The sequence below is a fragment of the Anolis sagrei genome, chromosome 5, assembly GCF_037176765.1.
Source record: "Anolis sagrei isolate rAnoSag1 chromosome 5, rAnoSag1.mat, whole genome shotgun sequence".
Taxonomy (NCBI): domain Eukaryota; kingdom Metazoa; phylum Chordata; class Lepidosauria; order Squamata; family Dactyloidae; genus Anolis; species Anolis sagrei.
Genome location: NC_090025.1, coordinates 15,045,789 through 15,071,134, shown reverse-complemented (window position 1 = coordinate 15,071,134; position 25,346 = coordinate 15,045,789). Strand labels below are relative to the sequence as shown.

The following is a 25,346-nucleotide window of genomic DNA, read 5'->3' as shown; positions in this document are numbered from 1 at the left end:
GATTTGCCAAGTGCAGGAGTTAATGAGGGAGAGGACAGTGAAACCTTGGACAGAAAGCAAAGTTTTAATAAACAGAGGCAGAGCTTTCAGAGACTGAGGTGATCGGTTTGGCTACAGCAAAAGAGAGATAACAAACTGTTATCTGGTGAGAAGGTCAAGAAAAATACTTTCCTTTCAGTTTTGGGATCTGGAAAAGGTTTATAATAATTCATGGGAGACAGTTGCCTTAGTTGAGTCAATGTTGTTATTTTATCACGGTCTTGCTTTCAAGTGCTCTGAATTTCATGTACCAAGTTTTTGCCAAGCTTAAGTTTTGCCTATGGGATTTTCTTGCCTGTCATATGTTCTGCAGTTGATGGTGGTGGTGATGGAAGGGTTAATGTGAGTATTAGTTCTAGAGGGTTTGATAATCTGTAAGTGGGAGTTCATGGGTGAAAGCAATTAAGGGTGGAGGTATGCAAGACATGGGTTGCAGCTGGGTGTTACTGGATTTAAGGAACTAACCTTGAGATTCATGTTTGGGAGAAAAGTATCTGTTGCATTTTGGTGGTGGATGCTGCTGGTTTTTTCCCTCAGGTCTGTTGGATTTTTGGTATCCTGACCCGTCTCCTGTAATCTTGGAACTCTGGAACCTTGAACCTTTGGACTGGCTTTTGACTACGGTATAGACTCTTGATCCCTGGACTCTGTTATTGAACTCTCGGCGTTTGACCACTGGACTGGACCCTTTTGACTATGAAGTTATTTTTGCTATCAGTTTTTGTTTATTCTGTAGCTGAGTGCTATCTTTATGTTTTATGTTTTGGTCTATTAAAACAACCAGCAAGTAAGTGCTAAATACCTAAATAAGGTAGAGCCCTGGCAACGTGACACTGCCGTTTTGTTTCATGTTTTCAAGTGCCTTGTTCCATGGATATATTTGTACTCATGGATCTTGTCTCCCATTGAACCTTATGGACTATTTTGGATTTTGGACTTTTTGGACTGTTTTGCTATTTTTTACTGCTTTGCCTACATATATTCTACAATAAACTGCTTGCTGATTTTACCAAGCTGGTGTGGTGTTTAAGGTCAGAGGTGTTCCTGCTCTGGTCTACGACAGTATTGTGCATATGTAGAATGAGCACATTATGTCATTCAGGGAAAGGGGCTGTATTGTTTGAGGGTATAGAGGAGGATTTCATTCCTCAAAGCTTCCTAGAGTTGTCACCAAGAGACAGAGACAAATAGCCCACAAAGAAGGACATGGACTGTTTTATCTACTAGCTTTTTCGTTGGACCATCTTCTTACCAGCAAAGGAGAACTCCCTCATCTCTCTGATATGTGAGGCAGCTTTAGGCGGACGGTACACAATTTTACCGTGATTGACATCATCCTGTGTAAAATACTTTACTGGAAAGAGGGGCTTGTCCCTGTGTTCGACAATACCTGTGGAAACCAAGAGAGCACTTTGCTATCACAATGCAACATTTGTTTCAAACCAGTTTCAGCCGGCACCTTTTAATAAACTTTGTATTTGGTTCCTCCCATAATGACATAGGTAACTCATTCTTTCTCCATGTTAGGCTAGCCAGCTGCCAATTTTTAAGAGATGAAAGAAGAAATTATAGTCTACATAGCTGTCACTGAAACTTATTTTTTCATCTTGTCGATACAAGTCTTTAGAGTTTATACTCTCGTCCCAAATACAGAAGGGAAACACTACTGTGTCTTTGATTTCTGATTTTGCTCAGAGAAAGAACTGCAATGTTTTCCACTTCTTCAGCAAGACTACCAACTCCTGACATGCAGTATCCCTTAGGAAAACCATATTTCCCAAGGCTATGTGTGCCTGGTGAGTTGTATAGTTTCATGTCAGGTGTCCGAAGAGGATTCGGATCATACTGGCTGTCTTTAATACATACAATTTTCCAATTGGGAGATGAAATACATCAAAGTTTAATCCAGCCCAAATTGATTCAAATATGGGGTCAATCACAGACAACGTGAATGAAAAAAGCAGTATTCACAGCCTTACAGTCCAGGAGACCACTTCCAAGACAGATCAAATCATCCTTGAATCAGTTTAATAATATAATAATAAATAATTGTACATCAAATCTGGTTTTCTGTCAGTATCCATCTACCCCAAAGCTTACAATGTTGTTTTCAAGAAAAATAAGCATCATTCTTTACCTAGTAAAGATAGAGGTTTCCCCTGACATTAAGTCTAGTTGTGTCTGACTCTGGGGGTTGATGCTCATCTCCATTTCTAAGCCAAAGAGCCGATGTTGTCCGTAGACACCTCCTAGGTCATGTGGCCAGCATGACTGCATGGAGCGCTGTTACCTTCCCACCAAGGAAGTACCTATTGATCTACTCACATGTACATGTTTCCGAACTGCTGGGTTGGCAGAAGCTGGGCCTAACTGCAGGAGATCACCTCCCTCCCTGGATTTGAACCTTCAACCTTTCAGTCAGCAAGTTCAGTAGCTCAGTGGTTTAACCTGCTTCACCACCAGGGAGCCATCCTCCTCCTGCTCTGTTAAAAATAGCTTGAGTATGTTATGATAATCCTTTTTCTTAGAAATAGCTTCCTAGTTTATGTCTTACCACTTTCCCTTTGCTGCTTGATTATTGCCCTTCATGTTTTAACTGCAAATAGAGTAACACAAAGAACCTTCTTTATGATGTTTACTTGCCTTGATTTGGTGGCAAAGGGACAGTCACATTGTACACAATTTTCCCACTCGGACTCTCTGAGTCAACAAAGGTAAGATGATGTGGCTCTATAGGGGTCAAACGATCTTCTAGAGCCTAAAAGACACCAAGGGATGATATGGTGGACGTTAAGATCATTATCCAGGGAAAATAAAGGGGAGAGAAGCAGCAGATTTCCTAACAGATCATAATAAAAAATTCTAACAGCTTTCCAGATATTCTGCTACTTTACCAGAACAGTGTTACATGACTTTGGATTACTCATGCATTGCAAAAATATCATTCCAATCTATTTTTTCAAAGAAAAGGTCACTGCTGAAAAAGGATCCATTTACAGCTCCTTCATCCAAATTTTCTCTTTACCTCCCATGGACCATTAAATTGTAAGTTTCTTTCCCAGTAAGGCACTATAAGCAAAGAAAGGAAGAGTGCAGCCATTTTCTCAAAGGACACATGTTACCAGCGGAGGAAATTACATGTTGCACCAAAAAGTATGTATCAGTGTCCCATCAGCTGATCTTAAACAAGAGAATGCTGCTGTTAGTTAGAATGACCAGGCGAAGGTGAAATGTCAAGCTGGCAAGAAAACAATTCCTATCAACCATCAGAACCAGTTTGGAGAAGCCTTTTGCCTACTATTGTCCCACTCTACATTAAACTGCATAGATGCATTTGCTTTTTATGTTTTATGACCATGAAAGCTTTAGACCAAAATATCTGATGTGATCTCTCCAAAGCTAACCAAATCAAATCTAAATGTTTTCCTTGCTTGAAAACTATAGTTTGGGAAAAATTATCACATTTTAGGGGAATGCTGATTGGAGGCTTTGGGGAAATGTAATTCAAAAAAGAAAACTTTGAATCTTTATCCTAGATTAAGAGTATCATTTTTCCTCCACATTTGCAGGTTTAATTTTTATGGATTTGATTAATAAGATGGACCCTAATGTGGCTCTATGGTCAACTTCAGCCAAAGGTTGGCCAGACAGCTTGTGCTGGAGGACCTGGAGATTCTTAGAGATAATACCTCTTTAGGAATCTCTAGGTCCTCCAACACAACTCTACAATCAAAATTTGGCAGAAATTGAGCAGAGAATTGCAGTAGAGATTCCTAGGTTTTTGTTGCACCCCAGCCGTGGGACACCTTTTCACTCAGATACCATGCAGGGACAAGAGAATCTACTAAGTAAAGTTTACTAATAAAAATATGGAAGATAAGAAGAAACACAACAAACAAGACCAATAAAAAATCCAAAAGATAAATCCAGAAACTCCAAAGTTGCTGAGTACACGTGACAATCAGGTTTATGAATCAAACCATAGGAATTCAAAACTTGGAACTTCACTTTGAGTCAATACAGTTAAACAAGGCAAACTCCATACACTTGATCAAAGTTAAATCCAAAACTTGAGAATAAAACCAGACTAAAAACCATGAAGAAGTGAACAGGAATTACAATCCAGAAACTTGAACACTTGAAGAAAGACCATACAACTTAAGAGTTGTTCCCACTTGAAATGCTACGTTGTTTCACAAAGAGCAGTCCACTTGGAGCCCACTTAAAAGTCTCAATTCTTTCCCATGACATCACTCCAGGTATACCTGGTTCTTCGCTGCTTATCTCGAAGCCACTGGGAAAAGTGAGTCTGTCTCTCTTTTACACTCTCTTGATGCAGCTGCAGCTGCTCTGACCTAAGGAAAGACTCACACTCCCCCACAGTCCTCTCAGGAGCAAACTACCAGGAGATTCACTAACACATTTCTCCATGTCACTTCCATCCCCCAACCCCCCTCCTGAGACCCCACAAAATCCCCTTCCTCATTCTCTGAAGCATCAGATTCTTCACAAACCACAACAGTTTTTCCACTTTCATGGGGGTCTTGCACCCCTAACCCCAGAACATGGAGGGCTGACTGTATCGCCTATAAACTCTGGTGTAAGTTTCACTTAATTCAGTGAGGCTCCTGCTTAAATAAGGGAATACAAATTCTTAATCTTTGGATTGTGTTTATAAACTAAACATTAAATGAAGAAATGTAAATGTGCATAATTTAATGAGCTTCTGTGCATGCCTTGGGGAATGCAGTCGTACTTCTTGATTTGTTTGGACTTACAGTCATGTGGAAAGAAGACCCAAGGGAAAGCAGAGGTGAATCTGGAGAGTGTGGTAGGATGGCAATGTTGAGCAGGTGGGTGTCCAGATGGGCTTCTGGAGAGGATGTGCTCGATACCTGTAAATATAGCATCACACAAATGCAGCCAAGGCCATGAATGTTTTATACCATTACAAGAGATAGATAGATGCACCTGTTTTCCCAAGTTTCCCCATGCAAGTTGCGGTTGCTGAAGCAGATGATGCTAATCTAGGACATCTGTAAAACCTGCCATTTCAAAATATCCACAGGATATTTTCCAATAGGCAAAACATTATAGGTAGGAAACATATGAATAAACCAACTGGTAGCTTCCTCTTGACAAATGCACCGTCATGGCATTTTATCTACAGCTGTACAGCCATTGCTTGCCAAGGACAACCTTGATTCTCATCTGTTCCAGAGTTTGCTACATAATGCGCAATGGTAATTCAAATATATTGAAGACTCCAATGGGATATAAATCTCTGCTTATTTCCCTATCACATAGGAAAATTAAAAACTTACAAAGTTTCCTCGCTGGACATTTTTCAATTTATTGCTTCATTAAATTTTGAGGCACCTTTGTGAAAACATAGCAATTTTATGGGACAAACTGGTATTTGGTGTAAAATATGTAGTAAACTTTTCTTTTATGCAAAAAAAATCTTCAAAATATGAAATATCTGGAAAAAAAACTTTTTTTTGCACAAAAAGTGGTTTCTGCAAAGAACCCCCTCTTTTTGGTGCTTATTCTACTGCCAACAATAAACACACATTGGTCTTTTTGCTATCACACAGGGTTAAAAAAATATTAAGGGTTCTCAGTGTTTTCCAAAAAATGTCTCAAAATATCAACAGCCCTTTTCACAGAAGAAAACTTGTGAACATTCTGTATACTGCATGTCTAATGTTGCATAAAACAACGGGGAGCTGTTTTCAGCTTTGCAGAATATTAAGCATGCATTGCCTCTTTTGTTGACTACCTTCACCAGATTGTCCTTTTTGTTGACTCTCCCATGGTAACAGCCATTGCATCTGGTTGCAGAACAGACAAGAATAAGAAGCTGGGCAACTGCACTGTCTCAGGAGAAAACCCACTCCTTTCTGCTCCTTTTCTGATTTCTATTCCAGCAGTTCACATTAAGTATTGTGGAGAAGAGCAAGCCACAGACCACCTATTACAATGCAGTCTGAGCCCTGCCACATGCACAACAGAGGACCATCTTATCACAACACCAGAGGCACTCCCAAGTGGCCAGCTACTGGTCAAAGGACATTTAGCATAATGCCAAGTTTTTTAAACTCTGCGCTTTTCAAAAATACATTACAACTGTTCCCTTGGTTTGCTTCTGATATGATAAATAAAAATAAATAAAACGTTAAGTATTTCCCAAGAACAAGTTCCCCCCTTCCTTTTAGACAATAACCCTGAGAGCCGGGATGGTAAGATGTTCAAGGAGCCCTTCTTGGCCAAGGAGGACAAAAGCTTTATCCACACTGCAGAATTCATGAGCGATCACTCATGGTTGAGCTTGATTGTGGGGAGGTGGGTCTATAAATGACTGTGAGGATCTATTTGGGATCTGCTTGGTTTTACACATTGAGGATGTAGGTTTCCAGGTGGAAGGTGGTCACGACAAGGAATTGCTTGATGTGCTTTCCTCTTGGCATGTTCTTCCTTTCACCCTCTATTTGCACTTCTTCAAAATCCTTATCATCGTTAGTAACAGCACTGCATTAACTACCATGGCTTAAAGGTAAGGAAATCTGTGCTTTATACAGGGTGACTTATCCAAAACCCTAAATACTCCAAAATCCAAGACCATCTACATAGTGACATCTTTACTTTCTAATGACTGAACCTTGTTTCATACACAAAATTATCAGAACTATTGTGTATAAAATTACTTTCAGCCTGTATGTCTAAGCCATTAAGGCAGTGGCTCTCAATCTGTGGGTCCCCATATGTTTTGCCTTCAACTCCCAGAAATCCTAATAGCTGGTAAATGGGCTGGGATTTCTGGGAGTTGTAGGGCAAAACACCTGGGGACCCACAGGTTGGGAACCACTGCTCCAAGGTATACATGAAATATAACTGAATTTGGTGTTTAGACTTGGTTCCCATCTCCAAGATATCCCATTAAGTACCTATATGCAAATACAGATTTTCCAAAATCTCCCCCACCCCAAAAAAATCAAAGTCCAAAATACTTCTGGTCCCAGGCATTTCAGATAAGACACATTTGACTTGTAGTTTTGTGATATTTACCATTTGTGTCAGAGAGATCTGGTGCCACAACAAACTACGGATCCCAGGATTCCAATTGGATGGAGCCCATGGTATCAATGGTATCAAAGTATGAAACAATAATTCTATAATGTGGATTGTTTCAAAGATGTGGAAATAAATAAACAATGAGCTTTATCAGCCTATCATTACCAATACACAGTAAAACAATGAGACAAACGTTTTGCTTCCATATGACAACAAATCATTAATGTGACTGGAATTGTATTTCTTTACTGAAACAGAAGCAGGGGTTTTGACCTTGAATTCACAGTCAAGACTAACTGGATTACGAGTTACTATGTTTTAGGGTGTTTGCTTCCTAGAAGATTTGTCTAAGATTAAATTATTTCCCTATGTGTGGGCATGTGGGTGTTAACTAGGTAGAAAAAAACATTTAAAAACATAACTATTTCTATTAGTGTTAAAATAAAGTTTCTCTCCTCATAACTTTTTCTGCCTTCATTATATCACCATGATTGATAACGCTTGAGCAACAAATCATACTAAAATGCTAATTCATTTGCACTGGTCCTGCCTGAATTTATTTATTTTTTATCATTTATGGTCGCACATGCAAAATGTAAGTTAAATTGTTTTCATCTAAGCATATATGTTGGTATGATCACACACACTGTACATACACACACATTCAAACACAGACATAGTCGCAGTTTGTTATTATTGATCCCTATTCTAAATTTCTGAATATATATATATTCTGTTAATGGGGCTACTGTTTTCACTTTTGTTTCACACGTACTATTATCAATACCTTCTGAAATTGGCCCTGATCAAAACAGAGAAACTTTTAATCTGTCTGGTGACAAGATTTCATCTCAAACCAATTCTGAATGTTTTTTATTCCCAATTATTCTTTTTACCTTAATTATATCTGAATATTATGTTTGTTTTGTTTTTGTGGTGGTGTGCAAAATCTGGTTAGCTAATGCAAAAATAATCCTGAACTATTCAAAACCACCTTGCTGCACAGGTGGCATATAATTAAAACATGATTAATTCAGTTTTCTAATTTTCAATTAATGGATTGACAGATTAATGGCATTTTAGCTTCGAGGCAGAGCACCTTCTGGGAGGACACTGGGAGGCCCTTCTGTAACTTTGAATAAAAACAGAGGCATACATCAGACAACAAAGCCTCTGACAAGGAACCTACGATTTTACAAGGCTTTTAATATCTATTCCTCTTTTTGTGCCTTATTCTTTGTATAGTTGGGTTTTGTTGTTTTTTTTTGCCTCCAGAATTTACATGAGGACAGTTGTGAAGTGGGCAGGAGAAACAAACTTTTAATGCCAAGTTGTCACAGCCGGTTCCATAAACAATGCAATAAAATTAGAAGTTGCCTTTAACTAGTCAGCCCAAATTGACCAAGAGTTCACCCTGGATTGTTGTAGGTTTTTCAGGCTGTATAGCCATATTCCAGAAGCATTCTTTCCTGATGTTTCGCCTGCATCTATGGCAGGCATCCACAGAGGTTGTGATGTGAGGATGCCTGCCATAAATGCAAGTGAAACATCATGAGGGAATACTTCTGGACCGTGGCCATACAGCCTGAAAAACATACAACATCCCAGTGATTTCAGCCATGAAACCCTTCGACGATACATGGTCACTCTGGATATCTACATAATATCCTGGGACATTTGGTCCTTATCATGGAGTATACTGTGTTAACGCAGTCCAGCCATGCGCTAAGGAAATTTGGGGAATAATCTGAAGTTTGGATGAAATTCCTGAGCGGTTTGGTCACAGGGTGGGCAGTATGACTGGATCCAGTGCAGATTAGTCCACTGTCCACACAGGCTACCACTGCTATCCCCTTTCACCTGCAAACAGAGAAAAATGGGCAAATGAGGCCCATGTATTTGTTGCCACTGCCAAGCTGCAAAACAGATCCAATGTGGGAAACTCAAGCTGGTAATAATCACAGAGTCGCCTCAGGGAACCTAGCCAATACCTAAAGGAAATAGCTATAAACATTATAATCACTATAATCAAAGAGCATTCTGAACCCCACCAATGATAGAATTGGGCCAAACTTCCCACTTGGGTCTCCCTCCAGCCTCACATGCTCTCCCTCGCCTACACGTGTGCACCATACTGCCATGCGTCGAGCACACCTGCTCTCCCCTCTCCGCTTGGAGTATCAGAAACAGCCCTCCCCTTGGTTGAGAGGCCAGCCAAACATAGCAGAGGAGGGCTTTTGGTGGGAGGATTCACCATCCGTTTCCAAAAACGAAGACAGGTGGAGAGATATTCAACTTTCTCTGCCAAATGAGTTTCTAAGACCATCAGAAATATATGTTTTCTTGTGGTCTTTGACAACCCCTCTGAAACTCTCTCGCGGCACCCCTGCTATAGTGTGATGAAGTACTAGTAAGTGGAGAGAATGCAGGCAGTACCACTGAGGTCAGACTAGGATCTGACCCCATAGTGTCAAAGACTAACTCTTGGAATAACCTTTTCTTGCCATATCTATTATAATTCTTGCCATATTCTGTTAATTCCTGGAAACATGCTAGAATGTTTTTGTTTATTTTCTTTTGAGGTGCATGTGCCTCTTTATAGAGCCCCTTCTGCTTCATTGTCTTGACAAGTGCTTTTATCAAAGATCACTCTAGTTTTAGATAGGCTTGCAGAAGCTGTGTGGAAGTCTCTAAAGAGAAAGTTGATGGAGGCAATGCAGCAGGAACAGATGCCTCTATCCCCTTATGCCTCAGTGAAGGATCTAGATAGACAAGATAACTCTCTTGAATTTGGCAGACTCTCTCTCCAACAGCTTCAACATTGATCCTAAAGATGTTTTTTGGAAACCAAGGGAAGCTTCGAAGTTAACAACTGCAACATTAGCAGGAGTCTCAAGCAGATGCCTAGGAAGCCATAAAAAGGCTTATTTTCAGCAGCTTTGTATGAACTTTCTAATTGAAATGCTTTAAGGTGAGAGACCCTATTTCACAGGGCTCATGGGGTAAAAGCTTGTCAATGTCTACAGGTTGCCAAGATAAAATGGGCAGAGTTGATAATTAGGAAAGAGTAATAATAAAAATAATTACTTTTTTTAGGTGCCACAGGACTGTTTTTCTCCAGCCCATATATCACGTTCCTCCTTCTCTGGTCTGTTGCCATTTGGAATCAAGATACCCATTAAGTTTCAAAATAGGTCATCCTGAATTACTGCAGATATTTTCCCCCGCCATTATGAATGTTGCCAAGCAATTAGCAGATCAATGGCTGGCCATCATAGAGAAAGACTGATTTGGAAGCCTTGCCACCTCATTCCCAGCCAACACAAAATTAACTGGGACATATGAGACAAACCATGTAAACAAACAAAGAGAAGAGAATCTCTTATGAAGGTTTTGGGGTCCTTCAAGATCTCAAATCCGAGAGAAATTACCAAAACTCTGGAAACACACAAATGGCAGGCTAGCGGCCATTGCAAGGGGATAATTTTAATTCCATTACATCGGGTGCACTGCTCAGCCTGGAGCAGGGAGAATGAACACCAACTGCACTTGCAAAGGAACCCACTCCCCAGCATTTAGTGAGTATCTTATATAATTTTACAGAAAGGCACACAACAAATAACAACTAGACAACTGTTGTTCAAACTGCTGCTAATATATACACACCAACTCTAAATACTACCACTATACTACTCTAATCTCCACCACAACAATACATAAAAGTGTCAGACTACACAGAGAAGCCATTGAAATCCACAAGCATGTGGACAATTTCAACAAAAAGGAGAAAAGCATAAAAATGAATGAAATCTGGCTAACAGTATTAAAAAAACTCTAAAATAAGGATAGTAAATAAAGAACATCTCCGAATGTATTCTCCCCTATGAACCATCAAGATTACTAAGATTGTCTGGAGGGGCCCTGCTCTCAGTCCCTCCGGCCTCACAAGCGCAGCTGGTGGGGTCGAGGGACAGGGCCTTCTCGGTGGTGGCCCCATGACTCTGGAACTCTCTCCCGCCAGAGGTCAGAACCGCCCCAACAATCCTGACATTCAGGAAACAGGTAAAGTCGTGGTTTGGAGACAGGCTTTCGAAGAATGAGACAACGATCTGGATGGAAGACGGTGTATATTCGATATTTGAGTTTGGTGTGATGACTGACCACTGTAGTTTTAAATATATGAGCTTTTTAAATGTTTTATTGTAATGTGTACTTTGATATTTTCCCGATTGTATGTGTTTTTATGGTTGGAAACCGGGCTGAGTCCCTCTTATGAGGTGAGAAGCTCGGTATATAAAACTTTGAAATAAATAAATAAACAACACTCAAAAAACAAGGGAATTCCAGACAGGAAACAATCAGGGACAGCGAAAACCTCCCAACAAAGGATTTCCCCAGGTGGGAATCAGCCAGACTTTGAAGCTGCAAGGCCATTCAATGCTAATCAAGGTGGCCAATTGCAACATTCACACTTGCCTCAAACAGACAAAAGTTCTTTCTCCCATCCTGGACATTTCACAGATATATAAACCTCACTTGCCTAGGAGGATCTTGAACAGAACCCACTGATTGATACATGACACGCAGAAGACATTTCAGACCCAACGGACAAAGTGGTGGACAATTAAAGCTTGAGAAACCAAAAAACAAAAGATTGCTCAAATCCAAAGAGAGAACATTTCTAACAAAGGAACTACTGAAGAACTTGATAATGAACTGAGGGGAAAGTTGGGACTTGCAGGAATACAGATGCATGCTACGACCATACCAATCACTCAACTCCATATCTTCCCAAAGGCTGCACTGCACAAGCAGAGGTGACCACAAAGGAAAAGCATGCTGCCTATAATATTGTAGGAAAGAATTAACCATTGTGCTCAGTAGCCATAAAATACTTCATTTAATGTTTGTCTAATTCCCTTTTCAAGTTCTCCAATCAATACATCCTATGACAGCAAACTACACAGTGTAACATCACAGTGTGATGAAATACTTCCTTGTATCCATCTTGCATCTACCTCTATCCAGCTTGCCTGGATATTCTAGACCAGTGGTTCTCAACCTGTGGGTCCCCAGGTGTTTTGGCCTACAACTCCCAGAAATCCCAGTCAGTTTACCAGCTGTTAGGCTTTCTGGGAGTTGAAGGCCAAAACATCTGGGGACCCACAGGTTGAGAACCACTGGTCTAGAAATAGGAGAAAGGAAGTTGAACATCTCCATATTCATTTTCTCCACACCATACATAACTGTATACATCACTATGGTGTCCTCATCTCCTGCCCTTTCTTCTAAGCTGCCTAAATACCCTAAAGCAGTGGTTGTCGACCTGGGGTCCCCAGATGTTTTTGGTCTTTAACTCCCGGAAATACTAACATTTGGTAAACTGTGACAATGAGGTTAATATGTTTAATGATGAAGTTGCTCTAGATCAGTGGTTCTCAACCTGTGGGTCCCCAGGTGTTTTGGCCTACAACTCCCAGAAATCCCAGCCAGTTTACCATCTGTTAGGATTTATGGGAGTTGAAGGCCAAAACACCTGGGGACCCACAGGTTGAGAACCACTGCTTTAGATGCAGAGAATGACAATAGGATTCCTGTTCAAAGTGACTTTTCTGATGAGAATGTTCCTGAAGGGTCTGGGGATGATGGTTGGTTCCTTAGGCCTGAATTGCTACCAGAGAATACCCAAGGCTTTGAGCCTGAGAAAGGCTCAGCACCTGGGCCAACTGCAGAAATTAATGAGCCATTAGATAGGAGAAATGCTTTCCGTCAGCACAGAAAAACAAACCAAGTTCTCAGGCGCTCTGCCAGATTGCAGGAGATTGATAGCAGATTCAAAGATGTGATGAAATCTGTTCCTTGCCACTTGGGATATAAAGTAGATTAGGGGATAAAAGTGCCAAGTACAGAATCTGGAGTCAGGTGAAGCAACGTTGGAATTGAGTCAAGTCAAGACGTTGTCTCAGGTCCTTGGAAGCCGTGCCTTGGATAGATTCTTGTATCAAGTACCTTCTAATTTCCATAGTGCAGTGGCTTGTTTGATTCATGCCCAAGTTTTAGATTTTTGCCTTGGAAGTTCCAGTATTTGTTGTCATTGACTCTGAAGGAGTATTTCCTGGATTTGTTGTTCCTATCTTCCCTTTTTATCTAATTGAATTTACCTATTTTTGTGGATTGCTTTTTACTGCTACTGCTTTTAATTATCTTCAATAAACTGCTTGCATATTATTATTATTATTATTATTATTATTATTATTATTATTATTACTATCTTTATTTATACCCCGCTAACATCTCCCAAAGGACTCGGTGCAGCTTACAAAAGGCCAAGGCCCAACACATCAAGAAAACAACAGCATAACAAATACAACAATAAATATACTCATAAAGCAAAACAATAAACATTAAAACAATAGCAATAAACATTAGACAGTAACACCATGACGCATTTAAAAATGAGGCTGGGCCAAATGTAATGAATAAAATTAAAAAAATCTGGACATGACAGGTGAAATGGATAGGTTTTTGGAGATAGGTGCGGTGTGCAGACAATCTTAAATCTCTAATAAAGTGCATTTGGGGCATGATGCCAGGAGTTTCCTATTCTGGGAAGGCACACTGGAACAGCCACGTCTTCAAGCTCTTCCCAAAGACTGCCAACGTTGGGGCTTGTCTGATGTCCTTGGGGAGAGAGTTCCAGAGTCGGGGGGCCACCACAGAGAAGGCCCTGTCCCTAGTCCCCACCAAACACACTTGCGACGCAGGTGGGATTGTGAGCAGGGCCTCTCCAGATGATCGGAGATATCATGTGGGTTCGTATACGGAGATGCGGTCACGCAGGTAGGTGGGTGCCAAACCGTTTAGGGCTTTGTAGGTAAGCATCTGCACCTTGAATTGGAACCAGAAAATGAATGGCAGCCAATGGAGCTCCTTAAACAGGAGGGTCGACCTCTCTCTGTAAGTAACCAGTTACTCAGCTGTGTGGTGTTTAAAGTCAGAGGGCTTCCTGGCCTGGAGTGCAACAGGTACAGCATGTATGAAAATCCCCAAACATTTAAATCTGAGATGGGGAATACCAGCTTTCCAGTAATTTCTTCTCAATTTCACTGATACAGCCACTGGGAAAGATTGTGGAAGTTGTCACCCAAACAACGAGGACAACTGAAGTTCCTATGCCTCATTTAAAACTTTTATTATATAAGAGCTGCTCCCATCCTATGATCATTATGATTGTCCCCTTCCTCCGCTTTCCCCAGATTTACAACATGCCTTTTCACCATGCTGAACCCATGGGAAATGGTGGAAGTGCTGGGGGAACCAAGGTAAGTAAATAACACATTCATAAACTGACATGGGGAATCTATTTTACGAAAGGTCATTGGTAATGCAGCTCCCAAAATGCTAAGAAAAATCATTCATCTGTATTTTTCCTGCAGCGGCAATCTATTCATTATGAGCCTGGCAGATGGATTATTGCTCTGTGCGAGGATCCACCTAACTGTGACGTCTTGCCGCCAGTATATTTTGCCAAACAATTATGACTACTGCAGAAAGGTGCTCCTGCATAAAAAACCAAAACAGAACTCCCCCAAGTCATGCAAAATTCATACAAGCTAACAGCAACACAGCCATTAAATTAAAGATTAGCTTGTTCAACATCCGGCACTTCAACACTTTCTCATTATCACTTATGTTAATTACCTCAGAAATTACCTTAATTGCCTCCCCTGTGTTACAGTAATAGCTTTGACGCGGTAAACCAAAATGTACAAAATATTGCATGCAAGCATTCGAGTTAGCTTAGCCTTTCAGGAGAGTGTTAAACCTTCCAGGCAAGAGAGAGGAGAGCACTGTCAAAAAGACACTGCAGGTTAAGTATCCATTATCTGAAGCGTTCAGCACCAAAAGTGTTTGGGATTTTGGATGGATTTGGAGGAGATTTCGGAATACATTTGTTTTCATATGTGTCCATAAGGTGATATCTTGGAAATGGGACCCAAATCTAAACATAGGTAAAGGTTTCCCCTTGACATTAAGTGCCTGACTGAGGGGTGGTGCTCATCTCCATTTCTAAGCCGAAGTGCTGGTATCATCCATAGACACCTCCAAGGTCATGTGGCCGGCATGACAGCATGGAGCACTGTTACTTTCCCACCAAGGCAGTACCTATTGATCTACTCACATCTGCATGTTTTCAAACTGCTAGGTTGGCAGAAGCTGGGCCTAAGAGCAGGAGCTCACCCAGTCACCAGATTTGAACTTATGACCTTTCAGTCAGCAAGTTCTGCAGCTCAGCAGTTTAACCCACTGTGTCACCAGAGGGCCCTATACATATCTGATACTGATAGCATGTAATTTTATACATAACGTTTTCAAACCCTTTAGGCAAGAAACAACACTTCTGTACACTGAATCACCAGAAAGCAAAGGTGTCAATCTTTCAGCCACTTGTGTGAAGCATTTTGAAATTAAGAGTATTTCAGAATTTTGGGTGAGAGGTGCTCAACTTGTACTGGCATTTTGCATCTTCAGAATTGGATTCAATGGACCATAGCTGTACAACTACAGGAAATTTGTAAATAACTATTGTTATGGTGAATTCCTTCATGGATTTCTGGCAAGTCATTTGTGGATATGACAGCAATTCCTGCTGTTTTGCAATATAGATAGCAAATAAAGAAGACCTTGGGTGCATGTTTGGTTATATGTAATGCAGACAAAGCCTACCTGGAAGCGGAAGGAGTCGCTCTCTGTCTCAGACCCAGAATGCCTATACCATATGACGCCTTGGTTGATATCCTGCTGAGTGAAAGTAGTAGTTGGAGAGGCTGCTCTGCCATCAGGTAAAGGCTGCCATCCTAACCCAGGGTCATCTGCAGGCATGGGGACCAGAAAAACCACTTCACCTGAAAAAAGTAGAATCACAGAACCATCAAGTTAAAAGACACTACAAAAGCCATCCAGAGATTGCTATCCAGCTTCTTCTGAAATACCTCCACCACAAAAGACTCCACCACACTCCAACAGCCTATTCCACTGTCGGTCTGCTCTCATCAGCAGCAAATTCTTCCTAATATCTAGCTGGAATCTCTTCCCCTTTATTTTGAATCCATTGCTCCATGTCTTTGGAGCAGCAGGGAAAAAAACCTTGACACATCTTCAATGTGACAAATATTTAAACACAGCTATCATGTCACACCTCTTAATCCTCTCTTCTCCAAGTGAAACAAACTCGCCTCCCTGAGCTGTTTCTCTAAAGGCATTTCTTCCAGAGCTTCAATAATTTTGTTCACTAGGTTGCTGTGAGTTTTCTGGGCTGTCTGGCCATGTTCCAGAAGCATTCTCTCCTGAAGTTTCATCCACACCTATGGCAGGCATCCTCAGAGGTTGTGAGGTCTGTTGAAAACTAGACAAGTGAGATTTCTATATCTGTGTAATGTCCAGGGTGGGAAAAAGAACTATTGTCTGCTTGAGGCAAGTGTAAATGTTGCAGTTGCCACCTTGATTAGCACTTAGTGGCCTTGCAGCTTCAAAGCCTGGTTGGTTGCTGCCTGGGGGCATCCTTTGTTGGGAGTTGTTAGCTGGCCCTGATTTATTCTTGTCTGAAATTCCCCTGCTTTTTGCATCTTGCACTTTATTTACTGTTCTGATTTTAGAGTTTTTGAATACTGGTAGCAAGATTTTGCTCATTTTCATAGTTTCCTCCTTTCATTTGAAATTGTCCACATGCTTGTGGACTTCAATGGCTTCTCTGTGTAGTCTGACATGGTGGTTGTGAGAGTGGTCCAGCATTTCTGTGTTCTCAAATAATATGCTGTGTCCAGGTTGGGTCATCAGGTGCTCTGCTATGGCTGACTTCTCAGACTGAATTAGTCTGCAGTGTCTTTCCACAGATATAGAAATTTCACTTGCCTCATTTCCAACAGACCTCACAACTTCCGAGGATGCCTGCCATAGATGTGGGCAAAACATCAGGAGATAATGCCTCTGGAACATGACCATACAGACTGGAAAACTCACAGCAACCCTGTGATTTGTGCCGTGAAAGTGTTCAACAACATTTTGTTCACTTTTCTTTTGGACACATTCCAGCTGGTCAATATCCTGTCTGAATTGCAGTGCCCAGAACTGAATTCCAGGTGAGGTCTGACCAAAGCAGAATAGAGTGATCTTATTGCTTCCCTCGGTTGAGATGCCATACATCTATTGAGGCAGCCTAGAATTGCACTGATTTTTCTAAATTCTCACATCACAGTGTTGACTCATACTCAGCTTGTGGTCTACTAAGACTAGTGAAAGAGCATTTTGAACAATGGATAGTCAAGAACTGCTGGCCCTTGAACCTCTGCTCCATGTTCAACCATCCCATATGGGAACCCATTGCAGTTAACAAGACTTGGGCATTTCCCTAGGAAATGCAGGATTCCTAGGGAATGTCATGATCCTAAAATCCACCCATCCTGATTCACTGCTGGCTCACCTCAATAAAAAGAGATATAACCCACATTCAAAAAAGTAACTTTTCTAAGCTCTGAACTGAAATCCAGTTTCAGTAACTCTGACAGAAAAATCTGAAGTCACCTAGAGGCTGTGTAATAGCAACATTTTTCAAGCATTATTAAAGGTGTTTGGACAACTCTCAACAAAAATCCTATCAAACTGGCAATAATACTGAGATTTAGTATTAGTATTGCTGCTTCTAGTTGTCTGCTGGGCTGAGAGCGGGACACAACAATTCATGTCCATAATCTATTCTGACGTTGCAGATTCAGATTCCATTACGCTGATGTTTTGGATTCCCTTGTCTTGCTGTCCATGTTTGTGCAACTGACAGATTGAATCTCAGTGGGGTTCCTGTAATGTCTGTTTAATATCTGAATGCTAAATTATTTAAAGCACATACATCTCAATTAAATAAACCCACACACCCAGCTGATCCGGCATGTAATTGATACATCATTTTCTGCATCTTTCTTCACAGTCTTTATAAAACCATGCTGCAGCAGTTAAAGTCAACTTGGATCATAAATGCAGAAAAACAACTGAAACAACAGCAACACTGAGACCCCCAAAAGGTAACAATATTATAACAAGAGCTGAATCCAGTTAGTAGCACTGAAATTACATTCAATTTACAGAACAAATCAATAGAGATTAGATCTTTGGGAAACTAGGCATTATTGACCAGGCACTAAATTATCAAAAATATTTTGTTTTTCCAAATGTTTTGGACTTTAGCTCCCAGAACTGAGTTAAACATAGCTAAATTCAAAACATCGGTGGGACCAAAGTTTGAGGCCATTGGGTGAGAGAGATTGGTTCTCAACCCATGGGTCCCCAGATGTTTTGGCCTTCAACTCCCAGAAACCCTAACAGCTGGTAAACTGGATAGGATTTCTGGGAGTTGTAGACCAAAACACCCAGAGACCCATAGATTGAGAACCACTGGGTTAGAGATCTCCAGCACAAAATTATTTTTTATTAATCATTTTTATTGCAGAGTTTTTGAGATAACAATAAAAGAAGGGGAACAAAATGGGTATGAAGGAAAGTAGGAAATTCAGTGGTTAGAGGGATGGGTAGGTGGCAATTGGGAAAGGGAAAATGTGCCGTCACACCCAGACCCTATAAAAATAGAACTAAGATGTGTTTATCTTTTTGTCTGGGCGGACCGCAGGGTCTTTCTTTAGAAGCTTGAGATTCCCAGAAACTGAGGCTACTACAGGCTTTGAACATCAAAACAGAATATTAATTTCTCAAAGTCCTTGCAGACTTGGCACAGCTTGTTAAAATTACAAACAAAACAGTCAATTGGTGAAACAATAGAGATGATCTTTCTTTCTTTTTCTTTAGTTACTGAGGTAACTTTTCCCCAAAAGGCAGAAGAAAATCCTGGGATCTTTTCACCCTAACCCTGAGCTGCTATGGTTTAGAAAAAAGCAGGGTTTTTCCCTATCTATAGCTCAAGGGTAGCTTTGGAGATGAAGTAATGCTCAATAATACTCAATGACTCAATATCTATCTATAATTAAATTGCTCAATTACTCAATTGCTATTCTATCTATCTCAATTAGCTTCTTAATCTATATAACTCAATAGCTTCTCTGTCTAAATAACTCAATCTATAGTATCTCAATCGTTCTTATAATGGTTTTTTCAGAGTTACCTGCCTGACCAACAGCACATCTGAAGCTTTCTTTCCTAATGAAAGAGGCAGGGAAAATTCCAAAATGGAGATCTCAAACCAGGAAAAAGGGCGGTCTCTAAACCCAAAAAGATATTTTCTGAACCAATAGCTGCAGAAGGGACCTGCAGGCTGGCTTTCCAGCCTCTAATGCTGTTAACTTTCAGACTGCAGCTGAGATTGTAGCAACCCTGGGGAAATGCAAAGGAACACTATCCCATGCAACTAAAAGGTAATGCAAACTATGCTCCTGGAAGACAGAACAGAAGAGGTAGGGTGGGTAGGGGGGGGGGGGGGATAGGGGTTGGGAGGCTTCCAGTTCATTCTTTAGAGAGGTAGTCTTTGAAGAATAAATTCTCTTTAGAGTTTTGCTACCTAATTGTTTCTGAAACCTTTCAGTTAAGGTTTCTAATTGGTCATATATTCAATTTCATTTTTTTCTTGCAGATATATCCTTAGTGAGTTCCAGTTAGTTTGTTTTGCTTTGTTCTGAGCTATTAGTAATTGCGTTAATGTGTCCATATTCATGTATTCTGCTATCTTAATCATCCATTCTTCAATTGAAGGCGGGTCTTTTTCTCTCAATTTCTGAGGTATTGTTATTTTTGCTGCAGCTGACATAGAATAAAATCTTCTCTTCATTCTTATCCATCTCAAAGTCCAGCATGTTCAGCAAATAATATTCCGGTTTAAGATCAAATTTTACCCTGATAATATTTTGTGTGAATTTGAAGAACATCATAATCAATCCTGCTATATGCTTGCAAAATGTGGACTGTCTACAGATCTCACATTCAACTCCTGGAATGATTCCATCAGCATTGTCTCTGAAAAATACTGCAAATCTCTTGGGAAGACAGGCAGACAAATGTCAGCTGCTGGAAGAAGCAAAGACCACCAGCATTGAAGCGATGCTCCTATGCCATTAACTCCTCTAGACTGGCCACGTTGTTTGAATGCCCGATCACCGTCTCCCAAAGCAGTTACTCTGCTCCCAACTCAAGAACGGAAAATGGAATGTCGGTAGACAGGAAAAGAGATTTAAAGATGGACTTAAAGCCAACCTTCAAAACCGTGGCATAGACCGAGAGCTGGGAAGCCCTGGCCCTTGAGAGCTCTAACTTGAGGTCAGCTGTGACCAGCAGTGCTGCAGAATTTGAAGAGGCACAAATGGAGGGCAAAAGGGAGAAATGTGCCAAGAGGAAGGCACATCAAGCCAACCCTGACTGGGATTGCCTTACACTTGGAAACCAATGTCCTCACTGTGGGAGAACATGCGAATCAAGAATAGCTACCTACGTATCCACCACCAAGACAGTACACTTGGGGGACCATCATCCTTCAGCTATGAGAGATTGCCTAAGTAAGTAATTGCAAATTACAGGATAATTTCTAGGGTAAAGCCACATCACTTAACGTGGCAAATGTGTAGTGTGGATATACCTAATGGTCAGGAAAACAGGGAACTTAGAAAATGATATGGGATAAATCCAAAACACATGAAGGATCAAAGTTTGAGGCCATAAGACTTGAGCTGTCTAGCAGAGAATTCTAAGCATAACTCATATACAGTAACTACAAATCACATAATTTTTCACAGCACTTGGAGTATGTGTGCGTGTGTACACGTACACACACACACACACCACCTGTTGTTTTTACTGCTGTCTTACGATCTTCCCGAAGGTTTATTTATTTACATCCCAAGGAGATGATATCATATAAACCTAGATATTTCCAGTATTGTACCTTCTAAATTTGGGAGAAGGGGTTCATCCACTTATTCCCGTCCTGAAGCAATAACTTCTCTGTTTGCACCATCAATTAGTTGCCAAGGAGATAATTAAGGATGATACAAGTAGAGAAATTATGACTTTAGAACGTGGAGAGGCTGCAGGAAAAGAAGAAGCCCTGAGGATAAAATCACTGCCTTGTACACTAATGCTTTCCATTCATAATAATTAGCAGAGAGACCCCATAGACAGCACGAAGGCACTAGCTTTTTATTTGAGCTCTCTCAATATAAAGTGACGGTTGTTCAGCTCTAACAAGGTGGTTTTTTTGGAAACCATAAATTTATTTCAAGCAACAAAGCTGTTGTATCTATAGTAGAATGGGGGGGAAATACAGCATTTGGGGCATATACAGATCCCCTACACAATTTATGAGACCCCTAACTCTCCACCGGCATTCCAAAGCAAATTTTCACAAAGGGAATTTGATGAGCATTTGAGGCACATAAAATACTTCAGTTTTTAAAATTTGGGAGAAAGGAGCCCTGAAGACCACAGTGGTGGTGGGTACAACTCTACAACATCCTAAGAACTGCCACAGTGACTGAATTGCTTGCAGTGCTTTCTGCCTATCGAATTTTGAAACAAATTGGTAAGTCTAGCTCAACTGAACATTGCTAGGAATTTCAAGTACAGACGATATCATGCATCTTTACTAAAGATGTCAATAATCCAATATTTTGTTTTCACAAGCAAGGATGAATAATTTCTACAGTTCTTTCCCTACTGAGGAAAAAATAAAAAAAATTATATGCAATGCTCACCCAGTATTCACACATCCCAAGGTGCAAAGATTTATGCATGAGAATTATAGGGTTTTATAAAAAGAGGGGGGAATATACACTTAATTTTTTTTGTCATGTCAGGAGTGACCTGAGAAACTGCAAGTCGCTTCTGGTGTGAGAGAATTGGCCATCTGCAAGGATGTTGCCCAGGGGACGCCCGGATGATTTGCTGTTTTATCATCCTTGTGGGAGGCTTCTCTCATGTCCCCACATAAGGAGCTGGAGCTGATAGAGGGAGCTCATCCGCCTCTCCCCGGATTCGAACCTGGCACCTGCCGGCACAGGGGCTTAACCCACTGCGCCACCGGGGGCTCCTTATACACTTAATAAATAAAGCACTTTGACTGCTGTGATTCAATATGATGGAATCACAGGAGTTGTCAGTTTATAAAGTCTTTAGCCTTCTCTGTCAGAATTCTTGTACCTCACCAAACTACAACTCACAGGACTCCACAGCATTGAGCCATGGCAGTTAAAGTGGAGACAAGTTGCATTAATTCTATAGTGCAGATTCACTCAAAGATTTTCCCTCATATTTTGTGTGTGTGCAAGATTGCTATTTTCCATGCAAACCTCAAGAATGCAGCATGGTGAAATCCTGTACAACAGTGGTTCTCAACCTTCCTAATGCCGCAACCCCTTAATACAGTTCCTCATGTTGTGGTGACCCCCAACCATAAAATTATTTTCGTTGCTACTTCATAACTGTAATTTTACTACTGTTATGAATCACCATATAAATATCTGATACGCAGGATGTATTTTCATTCACGGGACTAAATCTGGCACGAATATCCAATAAGCCTGAATTTGAATACCAGTAGGGTTGGGGAGGATTGATTTTGTCAGTTGCTGGGATTTATAGTTAACCTTCAATCCAAGAGAATTTCAAACTCCACCAATTATGGACTTGAACCAAACCTGGCAACCAGAACTCCTTTGACCAACAGAAAATACTGGAAGGGTTTGGTGGGCATTGACCTTGAGTTTTGGAGTTGTATTTCACCTACATCCAGAGAGCACCGTGGACTCAAACAATGAAGGATCTGGGCCAAACTTGGCACGAATACTCAATGTGCCCAAATGTGAACACTGGTAGAGTTTGGGGAAAATAAGACCTTGACATTTGGGAGTTGTAGTTGCTGGGATTTGTAGTTTACCTACAATCAAAGAGCATTCTGAACCCCACCAACCATAGAGTTGGGCCAAACTTCCCACACAGAGCCCCCATGACCAATATGTTTGTTCCATTGATAAAATGTACCACTAATCTGCAAATGATGCTACAATGTGATTGATGTATTGTTGCAGACCTATTAACCCAGTGTTTCTCAACCTGGTTTAATAATACTGTGTTTTCTGATGGTCTCTGGCAACCCTTCTGACACCCCTCATGACCCCCCCCCCCAAGAGTTCCAACCCCCAGATTGAGAAACGCTGCTGTACAACAATATCACACAACTATTTTTTTGTGTAAGGTTATTGCTCTTTACATTAGAAAGAACAAAAGTCCACACATACACAAATATGTGAGTCTGTCTGTAAATTTGTTTCTGGTGGAGAACTCCAGCATATTTATGCATCACACCACCACCGCCCACAACACGTATTCTGCACAGAATTACTGCCCAGAACCCTTCAGGATGGACAAATACTGAGCAAAAATGTCACTCCTCTATTACTATTCCTAGTCAGATTTTCTCAAGGAAGAAGGCAACAACTAAAATGATCAAAGGTCTGAAGACCATGTCCTATGAGGATTGTCTTAAAGAGCTGGAAAATGTTTAGCCTGCAGAAGAGAAGGGTGAGAGGAGACATGATAGCCATATGTAAAATGATGTAATAAGGAAGAGGAAGCAGGCTTGTTTTCTACTGCCCTGGAGACTAGGACTCTGAACAATGGGTTCAACTTACAGGAGATTTCACCTGAACTTTAGGAAGAACTTCTATGTCTATGAGAACTGTTCAGCAGTGGGATATGATGCCTCAGAGTCTGGTAGAGGCTCCTTCTTTGGTGGCTTTGAAATATTATTTTATGAAGAGTGAATATTATTTCCATGCTTAATCTCTTCTTACCATAGCGTGGCTGATCTCGAATAGTATAGACAATTGCAGAATCGCTGACTCCAGGCATCTCAGCTTGCAGAATCCTGTTGGTGATCTGTAGCATCCCTCCCTCTGGGACCCATACCATGGGGCTGGCAACCAACCGAGGGATCTCACTGGACTTCAAAAGGGACTGCAATCAAATAAAGTCATCAAACATTTGCAGATGCTAGAAATAAATTAACAGGAAACACAGTTTGAACATTATTTAAAAGACCAGAAATGTCACAACTTACCAAACACTAGAAATAAAAAAAAATAAGTTTGAACAAACTTCCTTCTCAGTGTCCCCAGTAATTCTTCTCCAATGTTTGAAATGAGCCAGGAGATAAAAACAAAAAATTAAGTGGGCTCATGAGAGAGCATTGGTATATCATTCCAGGGCTTGGGAAAAGTTCCTTTTTTGAACTGCAGCTTAAAGAATCCTGCAGCCATCATTGTCAATGAGACAGATGTCAACATATAAACACAAATTTATATGTCAAGCTAAACTCAAACCAATTTTGGGTTTAGCTTGAAATCTGTCCCATTGACAACATTATAACAGAAACTTTATGATGAATAGACTTGCAACTTTATGGTGAATATGGTGAACAGCAACTTTATGGGGAATAGCTTGCCCCACCAGTAAAATAGATATCTTGACCACCAATCAATCAATTTGCCTCAAGGAACTGGGAAATTGTTGCTTCTGTTTGATGTTTGATCTTATGTCTGATATAATAGGCTATGTTTTTTATTTAATTTTAGTTATTAAGTAATAATTTGCGTTTATATGTTGGGTTGCTAAATTTTGTTTGTATGGATGAATTGTCTCAGGCAATAGGGACTTTGTCCCCCACACACACACTCCATTTCTATGCATTAAGGTGCTTAGGTGGTTTCATATTTAAGATCAGCAGCCTGGGTCTATTCCAGAGTAGTGGGATCTGAGGGAAAAGTCAGGTTTCCCCTCAAATGGGGTCATATTTAAGACCATATTGGAGCTCCATATGCACTGGGGTGCCATATACAGTCTATAGTCCACAGTTCGCCAACCTCTATCCTACTGCCCTCAGGGACACTGGTGTATCAAGGTCAGTTTACAATCTGGGCAACTCCTATAGTAAGGTCAAGGGGAGCTTCAAAAGCTTTAAGCCAGACCTTATGAATGTTGGTGTACATGAATATATGCCATACCATCACAATCCGAATTAGAATAGTTCAGTCTAGAGTATTTTTGAGAACAACTTCCATTCCAATTACGGACATCTCAGAATTGCCATTACCAAGCTTTTTTTCCAAGCTCTGATCATCGTTCTTCACTGATTGATGGGTACAGGAGCAGGAAAAAAGTCATTACAATTAGCAACTAAATTTTCTGTA

At 40.6% G+C, this 25,346-nt stretch overlaps 1 protein-coding gene across 1 annotated transcript in view; it reads right to left on the bottom strand.

The window, feature by feature from the left end:
- Positions 1–25,346, bottom strand: part of FRAS1 (Fraser extracellular matrix complex subunit 1) — a 447,582-nt gene that overhangs the window by 92,717 nt on the left and 329,519 nt on the right. The window contains exons 29-33 of the mRNA XM_067468571.1: positions 23,952–24,114; positions 15,841–16,019; positions 4,818–4,934; positions 2,683–2,797; positions 1,292–1,429 (exon numbers count right to left, since the gene is read on the bottom strand). Of these exons, the coding sequence (XP_067324672.1) occupies positions 1,292–1,429; positions 2,683–2,797; positions 4,818–4,934; positions 15,841–16,019; positions 23,952–24,114 (712 nt within the window). The remainder of the gene's footprint in view (positions 1–1,291; positions 1,430–2,682; positions 2,798–4,817; positions 4,935–15,840; positions 16,020–23,951; positions 24,115–25,346) is intronic.